The sequence below is a fragment of the Ictidomys tridecemlineatus genome, chromosome 6, assembly GCF_052094955.1.
Source record: "Ictidomys tridecemlineatus isolate mIctTri1 chromosome 6, mIctTri1.hap1, whole genome shotgun sequence".
Classification (NCBI taxonomy): domain Eukaryota; kingdom Metazoa; phylum Chordata; class Mammalia; order Rodentia; family Sciuridae; genus Ictidomys; species Ictidomys tridecemlineatus.
Window position 1 is genome coordinate 63,185,801 of NC_135482.1, and position 22,398 is coordinate 63,208,198.

Here is a 22,398-nt window from a genome sequence, read left to right on the forward strand (position 1 = left end):
CTAGATATGCAAGGAAAAGAGAGGTGAAGCAACTCTGCAGAAACACATCCACTGGACATGGATGACTACTCTGCTAGGAGGGACAGGCCAGATGTAACTCTTCTCTATAATTCTTATTATAATTCATCACCATCCAACTCATGATCATGAGATCAAGACCACAGGCCCTCAATAATTCTGTCAGGATGGGATATAACAATAAAACCCACATAAAGAAGATAGCGGCCCAGCCTAAGCTAAATGTGACCCTTGGTTGGTCTCAGGCAGATTAATGGTAGGGAAGAACTCAGTGGTTTACTCCAGTCTCTAACCAGATGCTTCAGAAGCAATGGAGCCAACCTAGAGTTGGTTTTCAAAGTGAACTGGCTTTTGAAGAATCTACCAAACCCAGAACTGAACCAATCCCTGGGGTTGACAGAGTCCTGTTTGCTATTTCACATAAGATCAAGGCAGGTTTCTGGGCTGGGACCTTACATCTTTGCTGCCTTCAGGATCTGACTCGCTGCTAACATCTTCTGTGTTGAGGTTCTCAAAGTCAGACTCGCCTACAGCAATAGGCACCCGTACAGTCAAGTTGGGGTTGTTGATGAAGGACATGTGGTCCTCATCAATGATATACTTCTCCACGCTGCTGCCAATGCCACTGGTTGTACCATTGCCATTCTTTTGGAAGTCACCATTCCGGTGGATGTCTGCACCCGTATGGTTGGCAATGCAGTTGGCCTTCTTTTCATATAACTCATCCAGTGGTTTCACTTCATCTGCCTCACGCTGCTTAAAATGAGCCTGCATGAAGGCATGCACTTTTATTTTGGTCCAAGCCACACCCTTCTTGATACGAATTACTGAGATCTGTAGGTTATTCATTTCTCCATCATCATCTGTGGCTGCCAGGTTGTCTGCACTGAAGGAACTCAGAAGCAGGGCCAGAAAGAGGTTCAGCACCTATACCAGTAGCATTCGAAAAAGACATGATTATAGAATGGTCTTAGGAACAATCACCTTGCTGCACTAGGGGCTGCAAATTAGAAGCCAACAGAATTTATGTAATAGATTCAAGAATTCCTTTTTCTTTTTCTTTTGGTACTGGGGATTGAGCCCAGAGGCACTTAACTACTGAGTCACATCCCCGCCATTTTTTAGTATTTTATTTAGAAACAGGGTCTCACTAAGTTGCTTAGGGCCTTGCTAAGGTGCTGAAGTTGGCTGTGAACTCACTATCCTCCTGCCTTAGCCTCCTGAGCTGCTGGGATTATAGGCATGTGCCATCAGACTGGGATAGATTCAAGAAATTCTGTTGTGTTTCTTTGGCCTGTATAGTATTTTAAATGCTCATGTCACCAGGTAGATTTTTTTTTTGTTTTAATTTTAATACAAGTAGCCTAGCACCTCTTTTCTTGGCTATTTTACAGTTGTACATATGGACTCCAAAATATACTATTTCTCTTACAACCAGAAAAAATAAAGATTGTATTCATTTTGATTAGAAAAATCTCTGAAAATAAAAATAGGTGGATATAGATTTTGGGGAAAGGTCAAAGAATACATAGATGCCATGTATTTACAAAGAGTAGCCATGCTAGAAAAAAACAAAAAACTAGGCTTGGTGAACCATACTTCCATACAACAAATAAAGAAGGAAGAATTCAAATATATTTCATATCATTTTATTTTAAGAATAAATTTTGAGGAGTTGGGGTTGTAGCTCAGTGGTAGAGTGCTTGCCTAGCATGTGTGAAAAACTGGGTTCAATTCTCAGAATCACATATAAATAAATAAAAATAAAGGTCCATCAACAACTTTAAAAAAAAAAAAGAATGAATTTTGAGGCTGTGAGTGTAGCTCAGTATGTATGAGGGCTTGTCTTTGATTCCCAGTACCACAAAAAAAAAAAAAAAAAAAAAAAAAAAAGAATGACTTTTCTTTGCTTTCCTAACATTTGTAAAAATAAAAGAACTACCAGTCATGGTAGTGTGTGCCTGTAGTGCTGGTTACTTGGGAGGCTGAGGCAGGTGGGTAGCTTACGTGCAGGAATTTGAGGCCAGCTTGGGCAGTATATTGAGACCTCATTTCAACAAAACAAAATTAAATAAAAAAATTAGGGCTGAGGATGTGGCTCAAGCGGTAGCATGCTCGCCTGGCATGCGTGTGGCCCAGGTTCGATCCTCAGCACCACATACAAAGATGTTGTGTCCACCGAAAACTAAAAAATAAATATTAAAATTCTCTCTCTCTCTCTCTCCTCTCTCTTTAAAAAAAAAATAAACTATAAAAAAATTATAATAGGGCTGGGGATGTGGCTCAAGTGGTAGCGCGCTTGCCTAGCATGCGTGAGGCACTGGGTTCGATTCTCAGCACCACATAAAAACAAAATAAAGATATTGTGTCCACCTAAAAAAAAATTATAATAAAAACTTTGGCAAGACAGTGATGTCGTCTTCTGTGTTCATAGCCAAGTGTCAGGCCACCAGATACAACTTTATTTGTTTTTGTTTTAATTTCTTGTTTTACTACAATGGACATTAAGATTAATTTATTTAGCTAGATGTAGTAGCAGATGCCTGTAATCCCAGCAACTCATGAGCCTGAGGCAGGAGGATTGCAAGTTCAAGACCAGCCATAGCAATTTAGCCAGATCCTATCTCAAAAAAAAAAAAAAAAAAAAAGACTGGGGATGTAGCTCAGTGATAAACTGCTACTGGGTTTAATCCCTAGATCCCTAGTACCCTCCACCAACAATTAATTTATTTTTATTAAGTCCAACTTTGAAAAGAGGGAGATTTAATTTGTTCTTTACTTTGTCTTACTTTGGAAGAAGAGTAGGGCATATGTTTTAGGTAGAGATAATAGTGTATGTTGAGAAAGAGAGTAGAAATAATAAATAAACTATAAGTATTTGGATCATCTGGGCTATTTGTAGAGTTAAAAAGAAACTGACAATGGGTTGAGGTTGTAGCTCAGTGACTGAGCGCTTACTTAGCATGCACGAGGCACTGGTTTTGATCCCAGCACCACATAAAAAAACGAAATAAACAAAATAAAGGCATTGTGTCCATCTACAACTAAAAATATTTTAAAAAAAGAAGAAGAAGAAATTGACAAGCCAGGTGTGGTGGCACATGCCTGTAATCCCAGCGGCTTGGGTGGCTAAGGCAGGAGGATCGTGAGTTCAAAGCCAACCTCAGCAATGGCTAGGCACTAAGCAACTCAGTGAGATCCAGTCTCTAAATAAAATACAAAATAGGGCTGGGGATGTGGCTCAGTGGTTGAGTGCCCCTAAGTTCAATCTATAGTATAGGGAGGGGGGAAGGAAAGAAATTGACAAAATGGAATAGGAGAGGGCTTGGAAGGCCAAGCTGAGGGATGTAAATTGTATTTAATTGGATCTACCATTGTTTTTGTGCTACTGGGGATTGAACCTAGGACAAGGGTACTTGCTAGGCAAGTGTTCTACTAAGGAACTACCTCCTCAGCTTCCCCTCCTCTTTTTAAATTTTATTTTGAGATGGGATCTTGCTAAGCTGCCTAGGCTGGCTTTAACCTTGAAATCCTCTGCCTCTCTCTTCTAAGTAGCATGATCACAGGTGTGTGCCACTATGCTCAGGTCCACTATTTGTTCTGAATAAAGGAGACACAGAGGATGACAGATTTAAGAAAGTCATTCCTATTTGCTACATATAGAGGAAGTTTGAAGCTAGAAAGCTGTTGCAGGCATGAGCTGATGAAGTTTGGATCAAGCTATCATGGTCCCAATCATTAGCATTTATCAGTCTCTAGGAGGAAGCAGACCCTTGTTAAAACACAATTTCCTTACCCTACGTTGAAAAGACCCTGATTCAGGAGATCTGGTGTAGGATCTGCGACTGGGTTTTATTAATGAATGAGTCTTTGGTGATTATGATGCAGGTGGTCTTCAGACCACACTTTTAGAAATACTGCATGGATTATAGAAATGCAAAGGAAGGGGTAAATCATAGAAATATGATGGAGAAAGATGAAAAAAGACCTGTGAAGTAAGATGTAGTTAAGAAAGATATACTTTAAGATGGATTAGTGCTTGCTGGTAGCAGAAAGAAAAAGAGAAAAGGCTCCAAAGTTATAGGATCCTAGAGACTAGGTAGGCAGGGCTAAACTAGAGGGAACCTGGAAAAGTGTCATGGGAGGCAGAGATGACTTCAGCCCTGTGCTCAGGTGCCTGGAGGCAGACATGGGGAGATGTCTGGGGACAACAGAGAGGGTGGTGAGGTAACGGGGCAGGAAATGTTGATACATTACATGACAGGAAGTAGGAGCGTACTCTCTAAAGGAGTGAAAACATTTAGAGGCACTGGAGCAGAGGGAAAGGTGCAGGAATGGAAAATAATATTAATTAGAGAAGTATCACGGTAGCTACTTTTACAGGTCAAATGAAAACATAGGATAGCTATGTCTGGTTCAGAGGCTGGTGAGTAGGATCCCTTGGCTGGCATATTTCTTTTTTTCTGGTACCAGGGATTAAACCCAGGGATGCTTAACCCCTGAGCCACATCCCCAGACATTTTTATATTTTATTTAGAGACAAGGTCTTGCTGAGTTGCTTAGAGCCTTGCTAAGTTGCTGAGGCTGGCTTTGAACTCATGATCCTCCTGCCTCAGCCTCCTGAACTGCTGGGATTACAGGTGTGCACCACCACGCCTAGGTGGCATATTTCTTTATGGCAGAAAACAGAAAGGAAATAATATGGATGAGTTCATAAGGGATCATTTGAGCTTGCCATCTTCCAGTCCTTCATGCTCTGTACTTGCAAGTAGGATCTGGAGACTTGATCCATAAATTGTGATTTCTCAAATTGCGGTGTGCAAATAAATCACATGGAGATCTTGTTATAAATAAAGATTCTGATTTAATAGGTTTGGGGAGGGGTCTAAGATTCTACATTTCTAGCATACTCCCATGTGATCTCATATTGCTGCAGTCCTTAGATTATGTGTTGAGAAACAAGTTATTAAAATCTCTGCTGGTGATTCTTCCATACATAGAGGCAAAAGACAGGCAGGTGGAGGAGCAGAGTAAAGCAAAAAAAAAAAAAAAAGATTTCCCATTTATATAGATAAAGTCAAACTCTAAGATGATTTAGATCAGTGGTTTTTCCATGTAGAGTAATTTTGCATTCCAGTGGACATTTGGCAATGTCTGCAGTCTTTTTTGGTTATCTCAATTTGGGAGATGCTACTGGCAGCTTGTGGGCTAGGGATGCTGTTCAGTTCTACAAGGCACAGGACAGTCTCACAGAGAATCATGATGTTCACAATGCCACGGTGAAGAAATCCTAGTTCAGAAAAAGGATTTTTTTTTTTCTTTTGGTAGTTGAAAGAGCACAGCGTTGTAGTCTAGGTTCAAATAGAAGCCTTGATATTTAATAGCTGTGTGATCTTGGGAAAATCACTTAAGTTTGTTGAGTTTTGTTTTTTTAACTATGAAAAAGGTTGTGTTGTGTTATGACTTAATAGGTACTTTTTTTTTTAATTTGAAGATGGATACAATATCTTTGTTTATTTTTATGGTACTGAAGATCAAACCCAGTGCCTCACACATGTGAGGCAAGCACTCTACTGATGAGCCTCAACCCCAGCCCCTTAATAGGTACTCTTTTAAAAAAATACCAGTCTCTCCCTCATCTGTATCTTAGGGTTCCTGGTCCAAGAAAGAACTAATATTTCAACAGACATGGAAGGTGAGAGAGGGACTATGTAGACTGGGCTTCTGGGCCAAGGGTAGGATGTTCAGGGAAAAGAACAAAATTTTGTTATAAATTATACTAACCACCAAGTTGCCAATAACCATGACCATCATAAAAACAATGAGGCACATGGCCTGGCCTGCCACCTCCATGCAGTCCCACATGGTCTCAATCCATTCCCCGCATAACACTCGAAAGACAATGAGGAAGGAATGGAAAAAGTCATGCATGTGCCAGCGAGGGAGTTCACAGTCCTGGTTGATCTTGCAGACACATTCTTTGTAGCTTTTCCCAAAGAGCTGCATTCCCACCACGGCAAAGATGAAGACAATAATGGCCAGCACCAGGGTCAGGTTGCCCAAGGCACCCACTGAATTTCCAATAATCTTGATCAGCATGTTCAGGGTGGGCCAGGATTTGGCCAATTTGAAGACTCGGAGCTAAAGAGAAAATAAATCAACAAAAACTAAATGATACTCAATCCATTGTCTTATCATGTGACTAAAATAAAAACATATGAAATTCATAAGATCAGCTTAAATTTATTTAACTCCCTTGAGAAATTCCCAGTACTTTCTTAGGGTCTTAGACTAACAGGGGAGAAACTGAGGTATAGATAAGGGAAAACTAATTAATTTCAGAGTAAGTGAAAATTTAGAGCTAGGATCTAAGAATGCTGCCTCTAGTACTTTGTATTAGATCCCGAATCCATCTGCTTTTTAAAAACTCACACATGAACATATCTTTTTCTATTTATTTCCCATTGATGTCTCAAGGTACATGTCAAAGAAAACATGATTTGTTGGAAACTAAAAGATCAGTATGGCAAGGACAATGAGAAGAAGTCATCTATCACCTTAAAAAGGCAAGCATTTAAAAATTCTAAGTATTAGCTGGACATGGTGGTGCACACCTGTAATCTCAGCAGCTTGGGAGACTGAGGCAGGAAGATTGCAAGTTCAAAGCCAGCTTCAGCAATTTAGTGAGGCTCTAAGCAACTCAGCAAGACCCTGTCTAAAAATAAAAAATAAGAAGAGGGCTAAGAGCTAGGGATGGCTCAGTATTTAAGTGCCTCTGGGTTCAATCCCAGGTTAAAAAAAAAAATCTCTTTTGCTTGCCAATAAATAATCAATGGCTGCTATGCAATTTTGTGATATGCTCAGAATAACTTGGAGAAAAAGTACAACTCCCAAGTAGAGACAGTTCTACAAATATCATGAAAAGAGCCTATACTGTTATTAATTCAGAGGACAAAACTTTTTGATTTGAACATTTGTTTTTAATTTAAAACTTGAGTCTCATCTGAGATGGGTTGCCTTATGTGTGTATCTGGGCCACTTATAATTTTTTCCCCTTCCTGGCTTCTAATTTATTCAGGTTATTAATTTTCTGGTTTCTCTTTCTTTCTTTTTTTTAAAATTTTTTTAGTTGTAAGTCGACACAATGCCTTTATTTTTTATTTATTTTTATGTGGTGCTGAGGATCGAACCCAGTGCCTCACCCATGCTAGGTGAATACTCTACCGCTGAGCCATAACCCTGGCCCCTGGTTTCTATCTTTCATTCCTTCCACTTATAATTGATATAATAAGAACTATTCTCAAAAAGTCAACTGTGGGATGGATCTAAACCAGTTACTATTAAGCAGAGGTTTCAGAAACTTGACAGATGTTATTTTTGACTTACACCAAGTGAGAGCTCTGTTTTACAAATAGTTTTATTCCATTCCATTTCTCTTTCTTTGATTTGCTGAATATCCTGGTGAAAAAAATCTTAAATCCTTTCAGTTGCAAGTGCTTAGGCATCTTCCTGATTGGGAGAGAAAACCCTAAACTGTTCTGATGCCAATGAGGCAGCAATGAGCTTGGAGTGAGATACCCTCAGTGTAATTCAGTTTCTCCAGGGACTTACTCAAGAAATAACATATGCCTCTATTTACAGGTAGCTCCTTCGAGGATTTATTAACTGTTCTTTCAGGGTCGTTTTAATAAATTACACATTACTTCAAATATCTTAATAAAAAATTCTTCTGAGCTAATAATGTGGAAAACCCAATGTTCAACAACTAATTTCAATATAATTAAAAAAATTTATTTTATTCCAAATTTCTAAAAGGGGTCACTATGATAAAAGAAACAAGGAAAGCCATCTTTGAAAATGGAGAGATTCTTTCCATTTCAGGGGATGCTCAGATAAAGAAACAGTTCCCCGGTAAACCAAATTAGACCTCAGAAAAGCCCTTAAGAGGCTTTTGTCTTTTAGGTTAGCATTATTTTCTGATGAAATTCCCCAAATTCATTTCTGTTTGCTTATTGACTTAAAAAACCGACTTCTACATTGTGCATCTAATGGGAAAGTTTTCAAGCTTTTAGAAGCTAAGTCAACTAAATGACCAACTGGAATTGGGAGTAGAATATAGCTAAGGCTTTTTTTTTTTTTTTTTTAAACACAATTAAATTTACTTATACAAAACTCTTTCTAGTGGTTGCAAGACAGGAAATTAAAAGAAATTGGAGAAATATGGAATACCAATCGGAAAGATCGCAGCACCGAAAGCCCCTCCACGTCTGCTAGACCCAGTTCCATTAAACTGAGGGAGACAATAAATCCGTCAAAAATGTTCCAACCTTCTTGGAAATAATAGTAGGGATCCATGGCTATGAGCTTCAGGAACATTTCTGCTGTGAAAATTCCAGTGAAAACCTAAAGAGGGGAAGGTAGGAGGTAAGGAAAATAAATAATAGAGAACGCCTTCATCACCATCATTGGATACAGTATGTCCATGAGACCTCAAGAGGCAGGCTTGGTTTCTGCATCCACAGACATCAATACCTGGATGTCCCACAAGCACCCCATATGATGCAGGAAAATCTCCCTATTTTCCCCTTTAATAAAGACTTCAGCCCCAATGTCCCCATCTTTGTTATCAATTAAAGGCAATTAAAAAAAAACCAACCTAAGTAATGTTAATTGCACACAAGGTGACTCCTTTTGACAAGGGTCAGCAGTCTCTTTGAATGTATATGCTGGGGATATTTGTTTTAAAAAACCAATGGTGGTCCCTGCCTATAGTCCCAGTGACTGAGGCGGCTGAGGCAGGAGGATCCTAAGTTTGAGGCCAGCCTAGGCAACTTGGTGAGATGCTGTCTCAAAATAAAAATATAAAGGGCCCGGTGGTGAAGCTCAGTGGTAGAGCACTTGCCTAGCATGTACGAGGCTCTGGTTTTAGTCCCCAGTATGGCAAAACATCAATAATAACAATACAAGAAAATAGACATTATTATTGCTATGGGTATATACGTGACTGCATGACCAATGTAATTCTGCAAACTGCACACTCAGAAAAATGAGAAATTATATCCCATCTGATTCAAATGTATGATATGTCAAGATCATTGTACTGTCACGTGTAACTAATTAAAACAAATAAAAAAAGAAAAAGATATTTGAAAATTAAAAAAAAAAAAACACCACAAGAAATCATCTCATAGAAGTAGATAGTAGTTACCAGAGGCTGGGGAGGGCAGGGAAGAGAGGGAAGGAGAGAGGTTGGTCAATGGAACTGTTACAGTTAGATAGGAGGAACAAATTCTGGAACAAGCAGGATGCCCACAGTTAGCAAAAATGTATCTTGTATTTCAAAATAGCCAGAGAGGACTTTGTTCTCATCACAAAAAAATTCTAGTGGAGGTAATAGGTATGCTAATTGACCTGAATGTATCATTACACAACATATACATGAATTGAAACATTATACTGTACCTCATAAACATGTACAATTATGTGGCAATTAAAATATAAAAACAAAACTTGTAAAAAAAAAAAAAGATCATTGATTGTTATTAGCCCTCACTTGATAGTATAAAAATATAGTAAAAAATACCCATAATCTCATTACTTTGCATATCATTATTATTCTTATGCATTCTCTTACTTTTTCATATACATTCTGACAGTATTAAAAATCACAGAACATATAATATCTTAGGTCTTATTTATTATCCATCTATGCTGCGTTTTTCTAATTTCTGCTTTTATTGCTATATAAAAGACTACTGGTGGTTGGGTGCAGTGGCACATGCTTGTAAGTCTCAGTTACTTGGGAGGCCGAGGCAGGAGGACTCCCAAGTAACTGGGCCTCAATAATTTAATGAGACCCTGTTTTAAAATAAAACAATTTTAAAAATGGCTGGTGGTATCTCTCAGTGGTAGAGCACCCCTGGATTAAATCCCTAATAACACACACACACACACAACACACACACACACACACACACACACACACACTTCTACTGGTGCCTACCACACATGAGGCCCTGGATTTAATCCCTAGCACTGTAAAGAAAAAGAGAATGTGTGTGTGTGGGGGGGCGGGGCGGGGGGATAGATTCTACTAGGTGGCTATACCTTCAAGAATTTTTCTTATTGTTAGAGACTTTGGTGCTTCCTTCTTGATTTTTTTCAATATGATAATGATGTGAGAAGTGTTAGGTTTGCAGATTATTGTGCACAAGAATGACTTATTCCCTAGGTCGCCTCCTCCCACTCTTTTACCTGACAGAGCACCTTGTGTTTCCAAGGCCTTCTTATCCTGTAGTCTTCTTAAGGTAATATGCAGGTGTCCCCTATGAAAAGACCAATACCCTCTGGCCACATAACAGACTTTTACTGAAAACTATGTTTTTAGAGGGGAGAGTTTTTCATGCAATAGGTTTACAACCATCATAATAATTAGTACTTATAATAACTACCTGATCACCAAGTTTACATGTAAAGAAGTTTTTTTTTTTAGAGCGAGAGAATTTTTTTTAATATTTATTTTTTAGTTTTCGGCAGACACAACATCTTTGTTTGTATGTGTGAGGATTGAACCTGGGCCCCACGCATGCAGGTGAGCACACTACCGCTTGAACCACAACCCCAGCCCACATGTAAAGAAGTTTAAGAGGGCTGAGGTTGTGGCTCAGTGGTAGAGCACTTGCCTAGCATGGGTGAGGCACTGGGTTCGAGTCTCAACCACACATATTAATTAATTAATAAATAAATAAAGGTCCATCAACAACTAAAAAGAAAATAATAAAAAAAAGAAGTTTAAGAAAAGTTTTGAAGGGGCTGGGGATGTGGCTCAAGCGGTAGCGCGCTCGCCTAGCATGCGTGCGGCCCGGGTTCGATCCTCAGCAGCACCACATACCAACAAAGATGTTGTGTCCGCCGAGAACTAAGAAAAAATAAATAAATGTTAAAACTCTCTCTCTCTCTCTCTCTCTCTGTTCCCCTCTCTCACTCTCTCTAAAAATAAAAAAATAAATAAATAAAAAAATAAATAAATAAAAGTCCAAAAAAAAAAAAAAGAAAAGTTTTGAAGACACAGTCTGAGAATTAAAAATAGTAAAAAATGCTTACATTATAGATGCTGTTTAGAAATATGTTAAATTAATATATAGCAGTCACAAAATAGAAGGACTTGATAGAAACACATGAAAATGGATAAATGGGCTCTTCATTTTTCTATTTGAAGATGCAGTATTGTAAAATGGGAAAAAATTCCTAAAGAGATTTAATTTTGCAAAATCAAAGCTCCTAGTGCAAGCTAAGCATCTGCAGATGGAAGAATCCCTATCCCCCAGGTTAAGGCCATGTAGGAACGGCTAAGCAAATGTTGACATATATTTCAACCTTTGTGTAAATCCAGCATAGTTTTCTACATCTAGAAATGTTAGCCTGTTTAACAAATACTAAGCAGAAGCTTGATCTATTATCCCATGGTCTCATGGTGAATATATAGGAAGTGCTCAGTAATAAGCACTAGCTGACTGACCATAACAGCTGCACCAGAAAAACGCTAGTTCTAACAGGGATCTCAACAATTGCAGTTAACGTGGTGCTGCCTGTAACTAGAATGAATGATTCTGGATGCCCAGTAGGAACTGTTCACAACGGAGGCCAGCTGCTACATTGCTTTGGCACATGGTATGCTATTAGTTGGGTTGTATGTCAAAATGCATCTGGAACTATTAGTTGTGTGACAGAATTATTTTTTTTTAAAGACTGAGACAAGTGCTGGGTGCAGTGGTGCACACCTATAATCCCAATGACATGGAAGGCTGAGACTGAAGGACTGCAAGTTCAAGGCCAGCCTCAGAAAGTTTGAGGCCAGCCTGGGCAATTTATCCTGACCCAAATTAAAATATAAAAAGGGTTGGGGATATAGCTCAGTGGTAGAATACCCCTGGGTTCTGTTCCTCGTATTGTGGGGGGTGGGGGGGAGAGAGAGAGAATGGATTTAAAGTTATCCCTACAGTAACACTCTTACTAGCACTGTGTTGATTCTAGGGGAGAAAAAGGGACTTATAAGCAGCACATCAGCAACTGCACATAAGTGTCAATCTTGTGATCATCATCAGATATTCACCGAAAAATTTATGTTCTAATACCATCATTCTAGAAGTATAGGAGAGGATCCTTGGGGTCTCTAAGATCCTTTTAAGGTACATGAAGTCCTCCTTTTCTAACTACATGTATTGGAGCCCAAGTGGGATGGCAGGGGTTCAGCTCAGGATGGGGAGACAGTCCTTGAGGAGGCGAGATGTCCATGTAGGGGACAAGCCTGGCATGTGCTATCAGAGCCAGGGAGAGGTGTCCACTTTGGGAGACAGTCCAGTGAGGGCTATCAGAGGTAGGACAAGGAGGGTGATACCATAGGATGTAGCCCAGGATGACTACACCACACAGATAGAGGCCCAAGTAACAATACTAACTCAGACCTCTGTAGCATAGAATGGGAGGGTGTCCACACTGGAGGGAGGTAGGAGAGCTCGCAGAGAGTGAGAGCTTAAGTATGGTGCAGATGGTGTCTCCGGGGTAGGACACATGAGTAGAGTGAGGAGGAGCTCCTCATAAGGGAAGACCCAACCTGGATATCAGCCCATAGAGGGATGAGGACGGTGTTCACATAGGGAGGTAGCCCACTGCAGGATGTGAGAGCCCAGCTAGGTGAGAGGGATGTGTTCAGCCACTGAGCCAGGTGGAAGGACAGCCTAGGGAACAAGTGTGGGGATGTGGAGTGAGGGGAGTGTCCATGCAGACAGGTGTCATCCACTGTCCATGGAGACAGGTGGTAGCCTTAGCAAGCTAAAGAGAGGCAGCCTGGTATGGGGAGCAAGATCTAGCAGGATAAAGAGAGCACCGTACACCTAATGCTCTCTCCTGTGTGGTGAGAGGCTGTCCGTATGCAGAAGGTCCCCTGGGAGGCATCAGAGTCAAGTGGGATAGGGGAAACAATGATGGCTTGCATGGGCTGTCAGAGCTTGCAAAGTGTGGTGGGGGCATCCGTCCACTTGGAAGATACTGGCAAGGATGCTGGGGGTGGAGGCATCAACCTCTGTGCATGCTGAGGATGCCCAGAATGGAGAGTCAGTGCCTGAATATAATGGGGAGGGTAGCCACACTGTAAGAGGTAACGGTGGCTTTCTGACCAAGTAAGTGTATCAAAGAGAGTAGCAATGAATTTCTTTCTGAGCAAACTAGAAAGCACCCAGTGGGTCCTGGACTAGAACTGGAAGTAACAGTATCCTCTCATGGTTGTCAACACATATAGCAAGCTTGCTCTAAATGGCTCATCCTTTACCATGAGGGCTGTATGTTGCTCTAAGCAATAAGCACACCCAGATCAGTTTCAAATATTATTTCCATTAAAAGATCAAGTCTTTTTGAGAAATGGCTGATTGCATTTCCAAAATGCAAAATCAGCCTGCCCAGAAAGCAAGGACATATCAAAAAACAAGGATATATAAAAGCAAGGATATATCAAAGGACACACAAGTTAATCTACAGGGCCTTCCAATGGTCAAATCGGGGGCAGCTTAAATGTGAAAGTAGATAACATTATTGGATTATAACTCATTGAATAGAACTGAAAACCATGAGTTCATACTGACATAAAAAAGGGAATAACTCAAAAGTTGAGTGAACAGGAAATTTAGATAGTTTCAAAATGTTTGCCTCACAAATACTTATTAATTACAAATGTGAAAAGAGTAACTCTATAGGGAGAACCCTAGCAGACACTACCTTAATCAAATGATCAAATGAATATTATCAGTAACAGAATAAAGGGAATTTTGTGACACCTAGTAGATACAATGAGAGGAAGGCAACCTAACTTGTATGATATCCCTACTCAAAGGCAAAACTTACATCTAATCAAGTGGAAGCATCAGACAAATGCATATTGAGAGAATTCTACAAAATAAGCGGCCATGTAATCTTCAAAGTGTCAAGGCCATAAAACCAATAAAAGCCTGTGGAACTCTTCTGGGATAGAGAAGATTAAATAGATATGACAATTAAATGCAAAGGGTAATTTGGGACCTGCATCCTTTTGTTATAAAGATCATCAATGGAATCTCTGGCAAAACCTGAAAAGGACCTGAGAATTAGAGTTTGTAATGTAGTAAGATTAATCTCATGATTTTGACGTTATATGATGGTCATGTAGGAGAATGAATTTGTTTATTAAAAAAAGTCACACACACATTAAAGTATTTGGGTTGATAAGGCTATGTTGGTAAGTTACTCTTAAAAGTTTTTTATACTGTACTTGAAACTTTTCTGTAAGATTTTCTGTAAACTTTTCTGTTACTATAATGCACTAATAACAATTTTAAAAATACTCAGATTGTTTAAAAGCAACCTTATAAACTTACTGTTGTATTCATTTGGTTCAAAACAGGCAAGAAAATAATCATTACATTTACCTACCATATAATACAAAATCTGTATAAGTCACATAGCTTTTATATATATAGTCACATAGCCTCCCTGGACTTCAATTTCCTTTATAAAATATGGGAATTGAATGGAATTATTTCTAAGATTCTTCCTATGATTAGCATTTTCTCTTTCAGGGAGTTGGTGGAAGAGGCAGAAAACTTCAATTTGCAGAAGACTATTCTCATCTTCCTTCAAAAAACATCTACGTGACTGTCTAGGGATCAATAGAATTTAACTCACTGTCCAGGTGCTGGGAAAAGTCTCCTCTTTCCACCCTAAGACAAGCCTGTACCTTGCTTCAACCAAGCTAGTCAACCTCACTTTTTTCCATCCTCTTACTCTTAGATCAAAGATTCTATCCAAATCTCAAAATCTTTGAAAATTCTCCTACTGAATTATATTAATGCAGTTCCTAATATTTACAGGGTACTTTTAACTACCCCAAATATTTTTGAATAGGTTCTCATTTTATCCTCCCAACCACGGGGGAGATGGCATTATCCTCATTTCACAGGTGCAGACCGTTACTCCACAGAAATCAATGTCTGATTTAAGGTTAAGCAATCTCTAACAGGAACCAACACCCGAATCTTCTGGCTTCTAATTCTGTGTTGTTTTCACCAATTCAGCACTTATTTTTTCCTTTTTTGTGGTGCTTGGGATGGAACCCAAGGGCCTCACACATGCTAGGCAAGCACTCTACCACTGAGCCACCACCCCAGCCTCAACACTCATGTTGATTGGCAGCCAATATGTCTTTTGAGTTTCTGCTACCATCCAGAAAACACTCAAATGTACGTTTCCTTGAGGTCCAGCAAATACCCAACTTCCTTATCTGACATCTCCACTCAGTGGACAGACACCTCTCAACCAGTACGTACAAACAGAACTCTAGATTTTAAACTCCAAAGATGTTTCTTCTTCAGTAAGCCCCATTTTTCCATCAGTTACTAAACTCTGAATCTAGGCATCACTTATTTTTTCCCTCACTCTCATACCCAGCCCACAGTCTGCAGAACCATTCACTACTCTATCCGTACTGTTAACTGTTCAGTCACTGTCCCTTGAACTCTTGCCTTCTTGTTTTAGAACTGGGTTCTGAGTTGGCTTGTCGTGAGAGTCCCTGAGTATTAGCTGTAGACATCTTTTTCTTCACTGACAGCTGTCGGCAAAGTCCTCTGAATGCTCACACCTCTAATTTAGGTGTCATCTTAAGCCTTAGTAGACTTTTAAGGAAGGAAAATATAAAGTTATTTGCTAGCCCAGTGTAGAGGCAATAATACTGGTAGTAGGTGAAAAGGCCTCTCAAAATCCCTTTGGTATCAAGGACCGATTCTGCCAAAAGCAAGGAAAAGCTCAGACATGGAGGAAAATGCAATGCTACAGAGAAAACACTACTATCACCACCATCAACAATGAGCATCATCAGATCATGTCTCTTGTTACTAACTCTTGGCTATCTCTGATTGCTGACTGGCTTAAGATGCTGTTTGATGACCAAGTCTTCTAGTCAGTCACACAATGTCCACCACAGGGTCAGTCAGCAGGATTCCAGCACAGTCCCAAGACTGTGTTGTTTCCAAAACTATAGTTTCACTGGGCTGCCCTTAAGAAGCCTGAGCAGTCACTAACCCCAGATATGGAGACTGGCAAGACCACAGAACTCTCTGGGGTGTGTAGCAGGAAACACTACAGGCTAAAGGTAAAAGATCTTTTTGCCATATGTTTTCAGAATGGGAACTAAAAATGATATTATAGAATATCTAATAAATGGTAGGTATTGGGGGCTGAGGCTGTAGCTCAGTGGTAAAGCGCTTGCTTTGCATGCGTGAGGCACTGAGTTCGATCCTCAGCACTACATAAAAATAAAGATAATGTGTGTTCATCTACAACTAGAAAATATATATATAAAAAATATTAAAAAATAAATAAATGGTAGGTATTATAATTAAGGTGGAAGCTCTGTAAGAGAGAACAAAAAAGATGAAACGAATGAATAGGACACTCTTAAGAAGAGATCATGTTCCAGTTAAAAATTGGGAGCTAGATATAAACATACCCATGAGCAACCCCAAAGGAATAATAAGGCCCAGATGACCTAGAGGATTCTTTCTAACTCTTTACTGTCCATTGGAACTCAATCAACTCCTGATTTTTGTACCAAGGAAGTAAAACAAATCATCTCTAAATAACAAGTACTTGATTCAGAATACACTGTGTAATCTATTTTTAAAAACTGCAGCTTACTGCATTTGGGAAGCCAAAGTAGGAGGATTGCAAGTTGTAGGCCAACCTCAGCAACTTAGCAAGACCCTGTCTTGAAATATAAAATAAAAAGGGCTGGGGATGTAATTCCATGGTAAAATCCCCTGGGTTCAATCCCTAGTACCAAAATAAATAAATAAATCTGCATTCTTATGAATAATATAATAAATTAAATGTGACTTAAGCTAACATTAAAATAAATTTGGCACAGATCAATTAATAGCAGAAACTGGATGATGGCCCAGAAGTTGGATGGAAAGGGGAACCAGCATAGGATAAAAAAATTCCCATAAATAATCTCCACATGGATAAGTAAGATCTGACAGTGCAGTAAATTTCAGTGCTTAATGCACTAAAGAGCTGCCCTATTTTGTGATGGTTGTTACTTGAGGTGAAAGGGGAAGTTATTTGCTAGAACAATGCAATGCAGGAATCAATGTGAGAAATGGAATGAGGAAAAAAAAAAAAAAACCCACAGAAGTTCTTGGCTCAGGCTGCTGAAACCAACCCACTGTCCCATTCTGTCACCATGGTTGGTTTCCTGCCAATAGCTCCTAAATGACGTCTTCAAAGTTCTGTAGAAAGAGGAAACAGCTGAGGGATCACAACAGTGAGCAGAAGTGCTGGTGTCATGGCATATGTGGAAGCATTTGTCTTCCAATTAACTATTACTTTCTTGTCAACTTGTCAACTCCAGTACCAGAAAAAGATGTTCTATAGACAAAACATGCTCAAATCATCATATCAGGACACAGCACTCCACCTTACCAGATTTCCTACAGCCAAGACGTGCTCAAACTGTGGCGTCATAGGATGGTGCTCCATTGCCATAAAGAGCGTATTTAGAACAATGCAGATGGTGATGGCTAAGTCCACAAAAGGGTCCATAACAATCAAGTTCACAATCTCTTTGAGTTTTATCCAGTAGGGGTGGCACTCCCAGATGAGAAAAGTATTGGCAAATTTATACCAGCATGGTGGACACTTTCTCTGAGACTCTTCCAGCTCTGCAGTAAGAAAAAAAAAAAAAAAAAAAGGCACCTTAATCAGAGTGAGAAAGCAAAGGGACAATATGATCTTTGAGGTTAGGTCGTTATTGTTATTATTATGAGAATAAATAATATTTAAGTGTTGATATTCCTAACTATTTCCCTCCATTCTTTCCCTTAAAGTAGAGAGGAGGCATGATCCATGCAAGTCACTTCCCTATCAACAATGATCCAGTTATAATTTATATAAGACCAACATTCTAGTTACGGTGTAGACCACAGTAATTAGGAGCTTAGCCTCTGGGGTCTGAGTTCTTGGTTCAACTTGCTTTGACACAAGTTGTGTGAACTCAGGCAAGGTAATTGATTTCTCTAGGCCTCAGTTGCCTTGTCTGTAAAACTGAGCATACACTTTTTTTAGATTCTGGGACTAAATGAGTTGTGTAACTCATTTCAAGAGGTTATATGAGTAGGATTAAGGGTTAAAGGAGATGATGCATCTACAGCAGACAGCACAGTGCCTGGCACAAGGCAGGTCCTCATTAAATGGTAGGGATTATATTATACATTGTAACAATAAGTTCTTATCAGAGAAGCACAGACTCTAAAGCCAGACACACCAAGCTTTAATACTAGCTTAGACATCTGCTAAATGTAGGACCTTGAGCATGTTGCTTCAATTTGTTGTGAGAATTAAAGGAGTTAAGATATCCACAAAGTGCCTAAGAACACATAGCACAGAGTAAGTTCGATGGAAGCCTTTGCTCTTATTATTATCTTCATCAGCAGGATCAGCATTGTCAGCTAGCCACCATGTGGAATATATCTATTATGTTCTCAAAGAAGCACATACAAGTCACTGCTCCTACCTTCAGTGAGTTTGTAATTCACAGCTGAGTTAGAAATATAATTCATATCCTTAATCCCTTCTTTCCTTTTTCTTTCTCCTCCTCTCTTGCCCTTTCCTACTCTCATCTTTTCCTTCTGTCGTAGTTTTTCTCTTCTGCTCGTCTCTTCTTTCCTTTTTATCTCTCTCCTTTTGTCTCACCCTCTCTTTCTTTTAAAAGAAGAACCCCCCCCCCTTTTTTTCCCAAATAAGATCTCATAAGCCAAGAACTGCTGGAGTTATAGCAGGACAGGAGCCTGGAGCCCAGTACAGTTGACTTCTTCCTTTCCTGAGACACCTCCCCAGAATCCTAGGTTCTCCTCATACAGATGGAGAAGCTGCTGGACTAGATGGTCTCCAGGGTTACTTATGAAGCAAATATTAAAAAGAACAAAGGTAGAGAGTCACTCATTTGGTAGTCACACAGCATAGGTATGAAGACCTAGGTAATAAAGTTCTCCATGAATTAAGTATGAACTGTGTAATACTTGGATTACAAAACCCCAAGGTCCTTGACCTAAGAGGATGCTTTTTAAAAGAGAAAACCTATTAGAATGATAATTCTTAGAAAGAAGGTATTGTTTCTAAAGGATTGGCTATAACAGCTTCCTTCACCCTGCCTAATCCTACTGACAAAATAAAACTCATTGTGGTAATTAAAAAAGAACGCTCTAACATTGCCCCCCTAAATAAGATGGCTGCCATAAATCAGTCTCCTTTCCCTTTCTCCAACCAGCTGGATGGTGCCCATGGTGATGGCTTTATTTTAGATGGGGTGGTTTTGGTTGGGTGTCTGATTGGCTCCCTGGTTGCTAAGAAAATGGTTGCCTTGGTTTTTCAGATTTAGGGGCCACAGTAAGCGCCACGTGGGAGTTTGCGTGGGAAAGGAAGTCTGTGAAGAAAATTTGCTTTGGCTTCTTCCTCATAGAACTCCCTCCCTTCCCAAGGTAAATTTAGTTTTCTTCCCCAAAAAAGAAAATGAAAAGGTTTTCTTATTTCCATAAATTCTTATAGTACATATTTGGAAATTTGGTTCCGTTCCTTTTTAAATCTCCTCCTTCTTCAAATGTCTGTAGCCCGCCAGCACCTGGAGGTTGAAGCCTGACTGTTCACATTTCTGACAGATGACACAGTTGCCACGTTTTACAAGGTATTAGGCCAAAAGTCCTTTGAGATAGCAAGAGGGTTTTCCTACCCTACCGGGCACCAAGAAGATCCCTATCGGGATATTAAAAATCTCTTATCCACATTAACTGAGAAGAGGAAATCTTCAGGATAATCTTTTATCCCACAGAAACAATGTGGGGTTTAGGAGCTAGAAAAGATCACTAGGTGAATAGGGAGGTTTATAAAATGACCTACAACTTTGCAAATTGTTATTGGCTCCATCTGTCTGGATGGTGAACTATCTGGAAGAATGGGTTAATAGAAGGGAGTGAGGTGTCCAAAGGTCTGTGGGTTTCCCCTATTTTTTTTTTTTTAATATTTTTTCCCTTAGTTGTTGATAGATCTTTTTTTTTTTAAATATTTACTTTTTAGCTTTAGGTGGACACAATATCTTTATTTTATTTCTATGTGGTGCTGTGAATCGAACCCAGTGCCTCACACATGCAAGGCAAGTGTGCTACTGCTGAGCCACAGTCCCAGCTCTCTACTTTGTTTTTTGACATTTTCAGAGAGTTTACTGCAGGTCTTAGCCTGAGGGTACTGGGAATGGTTTTCTGAGAGAGCCTAAGTCCACAAAGACTAAGAGGTTTCTGAAGACAGGGTTTCTCTTAATTCAACAACTTTTTTTTGATATTGAGGGTTGAACCTAGGTGTGGTTTACCACTGAGCTACATCCCCAGCCCTTTTAATTTACTTTTTTTTTTTTTTTTTAATTTGAGATAGGATCTTACCAAGTAGTTTAGGGTCTTGCTAAATTGCTAAAGCTAGTCTTGAACTTGCAATCCTCCTGACTCATCCTCCTGAGTCACTGGGATTATAGGCATATGCCACTATGCCTGGCTCAATTCAATAACTCTTAAGCACTTGCAATGTGCTCTGCACTAGGGGTATAGTGATGGAAAGTCCCACCCTCACAGAGCTTTCAGACCTGCAGAAAAGTCAGATATCAAACAAGTAACTGCACTGACCCTCAGTGCTTATCAGATGAGTTAAAGAATGAGTAAATAAACAATGGCAGCAACAGTTACAGCCAGTCACTCCTAGGAAGTGTCTGAAACAGTTTACCTGAGAGTAATGCCAAGTCCCATCATTAATTCCTCATTCTTACTTCCCTAGCTACCTTCCACAGCTTTGCTGCTTTGAGAAGTCAGACTACACTATTCTTTGTTTATATCCCACTCCCAGCCTTCTGAAATATCCCCCTCTGAAATTTATGGCTCTGCTAGTTATGAATCCTGCTGAGTTTACTTGATCCTAGGGAGTATGTCTGCAATAGGATGGGCTGAGATAGGCAGAGTTTTCTAACTGATTACAGGATTCTAGAATTCTTCACTGTAGTTTCTAGGTAGGTAGGAACCTACTTTTTTGGTTTCAAAAAAATAATTATTTTAGGGCTGAGGCTGTGGCTCAGTGGTAGTGCACCTGCCTAGCATGTGTGAGGTACTGGGTTTGATCCTCAGCAGCACCACATATAAATAAATAAAATAAAGGTCCATCAACAACTAAAAAAATATATAAGAATAATTATTTTAATCTTTGTATTAAAATAACATCAGTTTCCTAACTGAAAATCTGGGAAGCAAGAATAATTATTCATTCATTGCTGGCTGTTAATGTAGCAACCATTAAATATGGAGGATTGGGCTGGGGATGTGGCTCAAGCAGTAGTGCGCTCGCCTGGCATGCATGCGGCCTTGGTTCAATCCTCAGCACCACATACAAATAAAGATGTTGTGTCTGCCAAAAACTAAAAAAATAAATATTAAAAAAATCTCTCTCTCTTTAAAAAAAATATGGAGGATTTATCAGAATGGTTAAATAGTAATAGATCCTTTTCTTTTTCACCCATCTTGCTATTTTGCCCAGGCTAGTCTCAAACTTGGGACTGAGCGATCCTCCTGCTTCCAAGTAGCTGGGACCACTCCAGAATAGTCTGAACATATAATGAGTCAAATGAAGATATAGGCAGAATCAATAGGAATATTGCAAAGAAAAACCCAGTCACCGACTTTACCTCTAACAGGAGCCTGGAATGTACACCAGGCCTGGAGAAAGGGCTGATACTTGCCAGGGGCTGCTGGGGGCCATTACCAAGTAGGAAAGATGCATCGAAATTTCCTTGCCAAGCGTACCCCATGCTGCTTAGAGGACATTCGATGGGACATTGCATGCATGCTTTAATAAGGTGACCTTGCTCAAGGACCAAGGCGGATCCGGGTTTAGAGCTGATCAGGTTTGAGGAAGTAACCGGCTCCTTGAGTTTAAGGTGTTGCCAGTTTAAGACAATGGGTTTTAGGGAAGTTGGAGGTTGAAGATTATTGCTGGGATTAGGATGTTCCTGCTGCTTGTTCCCGTTGAGTTCTCCTGAGATTAAAATGGGATTTGGAGATAGCCTTGTGGGTAGGTGAATTGTGCGGGCAGACGGCAGAACGTGATTGCCCCTGGACCGGTGTGGAGGCAGTGTGAGAGCAGGAATAAAGAATTGCTGTTTGAACCTACAAAGCTGTGTGGTGGCTCGTGATTCTGGTGCCAAGCCGAGACCTTGGCAAGGGGCCCCATGGTCTAAGGGAAAATCCTCAGCTAATCCTCAATCTGTCATGT

At 39.7% G+C, this 22,398-nt stretch overlaps 1 protein-coding gene across 10 annotated transcripts in view; it reads right to left on the reverse strand.

Moving 5' to 3' along the window:
- The window catches only part of Scn8a (sodium voltage-gated channel alpha subunit 8), a 177,238-nt gene that overhangs the window by 33,958 nt on the left and 120,882 nt on the right, over positions 1-22,398 (reverse strand). For 5 of the 10 annotated variants that reach the window (XM_078014665.1, XM_078014669.1, XM_078014664.1 and 2 more), the window contains 5 exons: positions 17,524-17,762; positions 8,248-8,421; positions 7,405-7,476; positions 5,803-6,159; positions 475-945 (listed from right to left, as the gene is read on the reverse strand). In XM_078014665.1, coding sequence (XP_077870791.1) covers positions 475-945; positions 5,803-6,159; positions 7,405-7,476; positions 8,248-8,421; positions 17,524-17,762 — 1,313 coding nt within the window. The remainder of the gene's footprint in view (positions 1-474; positions 946-5,802; positions 6,160-7,404; positions 7,477-8,247; positions 8,422-17,523; positions 17,763-22,398) is intronic. The other 5 variants (XM_078014670.1, XM_078014667.1, XM_078014671.1 and 2 more) reach the window with 2 other exon arrangements.